The sequence below is a fragment of the Maniola hyperantus genome, chromosome 27, assembly GCF_902806685.2.
Source record: "Maniola hyperantus chromosome 27, iAphHyp1.2, whole genome shotgun sequence".
Taxonomy (NCBI): Eukaryota; Metazoa; Arthropoda; class Insecta; order Lepidoptera; family Nymphalidae; genus Maniola; species Maniola hyperantus.
In genome coordinates, this window is record NC_048562.1 from 228,147 (window position 1) to 234,567 (window position 6,421).

The 6,421-nt window shown below is 39.0% G+C and overlaps 1 protein-coding gene across 2 annotated transcripts in view; it reads right to left on the reverse strand.

Annotated features, from left to right (window-relative positions):
* Positions 1-6,421, reverse strand: part of Gad1 (glutamate decarboxylase) — a 48,499-nt gene that overhangs the window by 33,434 nt on the left and 8,644 nt on the right. For both annotated transcript variants that reach the window (XM_034982476.2, XM_034982474.2), the window contains 2 exons: positions 2,335-2,444; positions 1,410-1,536 (listed from right to left, as the gene is read on the reverse strand). In XM_034982476.2, the coding sequence (XP_034838367.1) occupies positions 1,410-1,536; positions 2,335-2,444 (237 nt within the window). The remainder of the gene's footprint in view (positions 1-1,409; positions 1,537-2,334; positions 2,445-6,421) is intronic.

Genomic DNA, 6,421 nt, shown 5'->3' on the forward strand with positions numbered 1-6,421 from the left:
TTTTTACTTCATGTTATTATAACATGAAGTAAAGAGCCTTTGCTTGTAAAAAAAAAAGAAGGTACATATATAATTATTGTGATATTTTATTTTATATATTTGTTAAGGTACTGGCCACAATAACATTATTGTGGCTAATTTATAAGTATATTTATTTTGTTTATATTCATTATTTGTATTTTTATTTTATATATGTTTTTTAGCACATATATAATTAACTTGATTATTTGTTTTGTCTTATTATTTTTTCTGCTATGTATTTACAAAATTATAAAAATATATCTCTTTTGTCTTTATTCTCCAAAAATTTATTTATTGTTCCTAGTGTAATTTTGTCGTCTAAAATTATTTCGGTTTCGAAGCGTATTTTTGCGAATCTCGGGCAATCCAGCAGCAAATGAAGTATATCTTCATTCACCTCTGGATCGCACTGGCACGATGGACTCGCCTTGCACTTGAATTTGTGCAAGTAGTATGCGAATCCACCGTGTCCCGATAGAACTTGTGTAGTGGTCGAGTCCAGTTTTAAAGTCCGTATGATTTTGTAGGCGTTCCTGACGTCTGGCAGAAAAGCTTTTGTTGTGTTGGCGGTGTCACCTTCACTATATCTCTTCTGCCAGACGTCGAGGGTAGCTTGTCTGATTTGTCTCTTTACATACGAAACGGGGCAGGCGTCGTAATCCGCTTTGCTTTTTTTGTGGAGAGCTGCCTGTTTGGCCAGCTCGTCAGCGCGTTCGTTGCCCTCGACGCCCACGTGAGCTTTGATCCAGTACAATCGTACTTCCTTGCCTTGTTGGCGGAGGTTTGCTATTTGCTTCCTTATTGCAAAGGCCAGGGGATGAAATGACCTGTGGTTTCTCAGCAAGTCCAGTGATGACCTGGAGTCGCTGAGAATGCACACCTCATCGTCCTTCCCCTGTTTAGTTACAACCCTACCGGCAAAGCCGGCGCCGCCAAGCGATTAAAAGCGTTCCGGTACGATGCTGTGTACAAACCAAATGGGACGGGTTTAATAAAAACTGCCACACCCCTTTCAGGTTAGCCCGCTTTTATTTTAGACAGTTCCCGGGTTCGATTACCGGCAGGCCATAATTTCTAAATATGCCTACTGATTCGCTAACTCAGAGTATAAAACTGAATGATAGTCACTGAGCTCTTTTGACATTTATTTTTAATCCATTGAAGGTTTTCTATGAAAAATTATTTTAATATGATTCAATAAAGCAGCAACGTACAGTGAACCAATGTCAATTGAGTTCGGTGGCTATCATTTCCATGTTAGCGAATCACCCCGCTGCGCTGGTCTGGTCTGGTGGGAGGCTTCAGCGTGGCAGAGTCAGGTCCAGGTCCATCTACCTCTCTCTTACAGCATCTGGAGTTCCAGGATCTAAGGATGATGGAGTACTCACCAGTCTTGACTTGATGCTTGAGGGTGATCTTGCAGTCTTCGAGAAGCTGCTTCAGTGGCAGGGGGTCTTCTGGCAGAGAGAGGTCCAGTTGCCTCTGCATCTCTTCCGGCATCTTGAACTCCAGGATCTGGAAGAAAAGGGTCAACTATAGAAATACTAACTCATATAGGTATACTTATTCGGAGTTATGTGCGTTTTAAGTATTAAATATCACTTGCTTTAACGGTGAAGGAAAACATCGTGAGGAAATCTGCATGTCTGAGAGTTCTCCATAATGTTCTCAAAGGTGTGTGAAGTCTACCAATCCGCACATGGCCAGCGTGGTAGACTATGGCCAAACCTGAGAGGAGACCCGTGCTCTATCTGTCATGTGCGGAGCTCACGCCGCCGGCGCGGTGATGGGTTGATCATGATGATGATGATGATGATGATGATGACTGTACGTTTGTGTAGAGCGCGCTCACTATGAAGCTAAACTGCTACCAGTTCTGATTGCAGCCAAGCGCTATAAGTCCCGCAAATTGCTAATGCGCGTGACCGCCATCTTAGTGACGTCACCATTAGACTGAAGTTTCGAGCTGATGGTATAGTTTTATTTCAACTGCCGTCAAAATGAAGTCATTTCGATCTTAATGAGACAGGGTTCCAGCGCAATAGCAATTTGCGGTACTATTGTCCCTTATTATAAATGCGAAAGTGTGTTTGTTAGAATATAATAGAATAGAATGTTTTATTCATGTAAACTTTTATGTAAACAAGTACTTATGAGTAGTCAGATTGTTTGTTGGTTTGTCCTTCAATCACGGCGCAACGGTGCAACGGATTGACGTGATTTGTTGCATGGGTATAGACTTGGAGAGACCTAACTCCACGCGGACAAAGTCGCGGGCATCAGTAAGTAGTCTATAAATTAAAAAAAGCTGACCTTTTCATTCCTGTCGTTGACCTTCTGCACGTAGTCCAACAGAACGTCCACCACCCTCGCGAGGAACTCCCGCGTCTGAGGGCTGGCCTCCTCGCGGTACGGGAGGATGGCTGCAACATAGGAGGAGCCTATGAGCTGTAGATAACACGCAATGAGGCTAAGCGCAGTGTTTTTAGGGTTCCGTGCCTCAAAAGGAAAAAACTGGACAACTGCGAGTCAGGCTCGCACAACGAGGGTTCCGTACTACAGTCGTATTTTTTCGACATTTTGCACGATAATTCAAAAACTATGATCAAAAGTGATGATGAAAAATAAATAAAAATCTGTTTTAGAATGCACAGGTGAAGACCTTTCATATGATACCCCACTTGATATAGTTATCTTCTTCCAAAATTGAAAATACTTATTATTAGTTCATGACCACAATTTAATTTTTGTGTAATATAACCACAAATTCACGCTTTTCAGATTTTTCCCCGAATGTCAGCTCTAAGATCTACCTACCTGCCAAATTTCATGATTCTAGGTCAACGGGAAGTACCCTGTGGGTTTCTTGACAGACAGACAGACAGACAGACAACAAAGTTGTACGGAACTCTAAAAATCCCTTATAGAATCACTTTGTTTTCCGTCTGTCTGTCCGTCGTGTCTGTCAAGAAAACCTATAGTTAAAAACATCACATCACGCGGAACAAAAGTCTATAAAACTAATCTAAATTCCGACACGGAACCAAACCCCGGCCCCTCGTCAGCTGTGCGCGAGTGTGGCTAATCGGGGCTCTCTAAGTGAAATTCCCGACGTGAGGGGTCGATATTCGATAAGACCCTCGTAGCTTCGGTATGCTGTAATTATTTCTCATGGAAAATATTTTGGGAGTGTTTAAACCGTAGACTGATTAAAAAGCTAGACTAAAGTAGGTACTGTGTAATCGCGTGTGAGATAGCGATAGCACGACGTAACGATGAATAACACGACAATTACTATTGTTTAGTAGTCTATATATTGTATAAACCGCTCAACAATATTTGTATGAAACGTTTTTTTATGTGAAAACAAGTCAAGTCAAGTCAAGTCAAGTTATTAATAGGGTATGAGAAATACAATGATGCCATGATGAACGAATTCTCAAAGTTTGTTTTGCAGCTAAAGTTGTATTCCTTGAAAACAATCGGTTACACGATAAGGGACAAAAAGTAGGTTAGCTGCGTCTCTGTTTATCACATTGGTAACTTTATCTGTGCTCTTTTTTAGTGTGAATGAGAAAGCAAACGTTCCTTTGTCTAGATTTTTTACTCCGTCTACGGTTTAAACTAAAAAAAATCGTTTTAAGGCGCTGTAGATAGATAGATAGAAATAAAATAGAAATAGAAATAGTGTTTATTTGCTACAATGTGGTACAATTTGGGCTTAAATCTATTTTGTTCTAACACATTCAACTAATAACTTAGTGTGCAAATTGTTCTAGTACATTATCATAATTATCATGGTAAAATGTGAAAATTTACAATCAATAACATCTATCCATAATATTATCAATAACATAGATAGATAGATAGATAGATAGATAAAAAACTTTATTGCAGACAACACATGAAATAACCAATACCAAAATAAACAAATTAAGAATTAAAAACACTAGGGTATTTTACCCTTTTTTGAAAAGTGTCTTAATTTTATCCTAAACTGATAATAAACTACATAAATTTTCATGGCGGCCATTTTGAAATATTTATTACTGTGCGACAAGTCTCTCTTGGCACTTGAATGACATTGACAGGGGGGCGCTGTTGGAGAACAAAGGCTTAGAATATTCAAACAAGAACAAAAGGGACACTTGACGGTAACGTTAGTTCCGATTTTTGCCACGCGCCAAGATAGCCTTGTCGCACTGTATGTCATAGCGACAAAAATACTCATTCTGTATGTAAAAATTTCAAGTCTTTACCTATTACCACTATTAGACCAGACAGACGGACGGACAGCGGATAAGGTCCCGTTAGCTTTTAGCACTTTTTGGGTACGGAACCCCAAAAAGTAGGTAAATACTAAAACCATTTGCAGTGAAGAGCTTTTCGAAATGTACAACTCAACGGCAATCGGCTTATGACGTCACAAACATAAGTTCACACTAAATCTCATCTTTACTATACTAGCATTTAAACTAAACAAACAAAAATCAACCTTATGACTCAGTTTTATAGTTGATATTTCAATGGCTTTATCTCTACTTTCTTACCATTTGAATAAACAAACAAAAGTCAACCTTATATTTTAACCATACAGTCGATATTTGAATGGCTTTAACTCATGGGGAGTAACATCTGGAAAGTGATGTAATGCCTGACAAATAAATTTTCCCAAATAGGGGATAGTCAGGATCTTTGATTGAATTGTGCTCAGCAAAAGTTTATCTTATTTTCTATGTAATAAAATTGTAAATCTTTTGTACGTAATTTTGGACATAAATTGTAATGGAAGAGTCACTTTTTATGGTAAAAAATAATTGTTTCGGCGTGAAACGAAACACATCACGGCCGTGGGCTAATTATGATTGGTCCACGTAATTCGCAAGCTGTCAATCTTTTCAAAAACGTCAAGACGAGATATAAGTATACCGAATTACGATTTGAACCACTGTTACTGTTGTCACTGTTTTGCCTTTTTTATTATATTGTAATTCCGAAATTAAAGTCTATTTGTATCAGCACAATTTATTATTTTCAAACTTCCACGCGCAAACATAATAATATACGTCATAACTGTGTTTTAAAAAAAAAAAGATTCCGACGAATTGAGAACCTCCTCCTTTTTTTGAAGTCGGTTAAAAATGACCTATTAACAGATTTTATTGCTCTGTTATTACAGAATCGTGTAGTTAGTGACTAGAAAAGATCTAGTGCTTCTATGTATTATTGTTAATGAAAAAGTAAAGACTTGGGACAATGACTATGTCAAAAATAAATTATTACTAATGAATCAGTACTTAGTACCCTTTTAGTACCCTTATTATAAATGCGAAGGTGTGTTTGTTTGTTGGTTTATTGGTTTGTTGGTTTATCCTGCAATCACGTCGCAACGGTGCAACGGATTGACGTGATTTTTCCATGGGTAAAGATAAAGACCTGGAGAGTGTCACTTTTTATCCCGGAAAATCAAAAAGTTCCCACGGGATTTTTGATAACCTAATTCCACGCGGACGAAGTCGCGGGCATCAGCTGGTGTAAGATATTTTTTAATATCTGGCAACATACGTCATTGTAGACTTGTAGAGACACATCGCGAGTGTGCGTTTGACAGTGAGAGCATTAAGTGCGGATTATAACAACTAAAGTCATCCAGACACCGGACGCTTTTGGAGGGTTGGGTTTTAGCGAAGAAGTTTTTTCTTTAAATAGATATAGCGAGCAAACGAGCAGGCGGGTCACCTGATGTTAAGTGATTACCGCCGCCCATGAACATTTGCAGCACCAGAGGAGCCGCCGATGCGTTGGCGGCCTTTTAGGAATTTGTTGGTCCGCCCCTTGAATAACCCCATGTTATAATCTAGTGGAAGTGAAACTTTTTTTTTTAATTTATAGACCAGCGCTTGGCTGCAATCAGACCTGGTGGCAAGTGATGATGCAGCCTAAGATGGAGCGCGCTTGCCTAGAAGATGCCTATACAATCTTGTCTTTTTGTCTTGTCTCAAGTTTTTCATGATTTAAGGAATCTAACGTATAGTCCTCAGGAGGACCTTACAATGTACAAAACATTGTACATTGTAAGGTCAACATCTCCTGAGGATGCTCCGGTGTCGGCGAAACGTGCGTCGAGTGTGTTTTTGGATTTGTGTAATTAAATCATACAGATTCGAGCTGTTTCAGCGGATTACAGCAGATTAAGCTTTTGGTTCATTGTATATTCTAATGAAGAGCTTTCCAGCACAAATTCCTTACATATATGTATGTCTTTGAATACATAAGCTTGCGTAGGTCGCCACGAATGACAAAAAAACCAGCCAAGGGCGAGTCGGACTCGCGCAGGAATAGTTCCGTTACATCTATATATAAAAAAGGGAAAGGTGATTGACTGACTGACTGAATGACT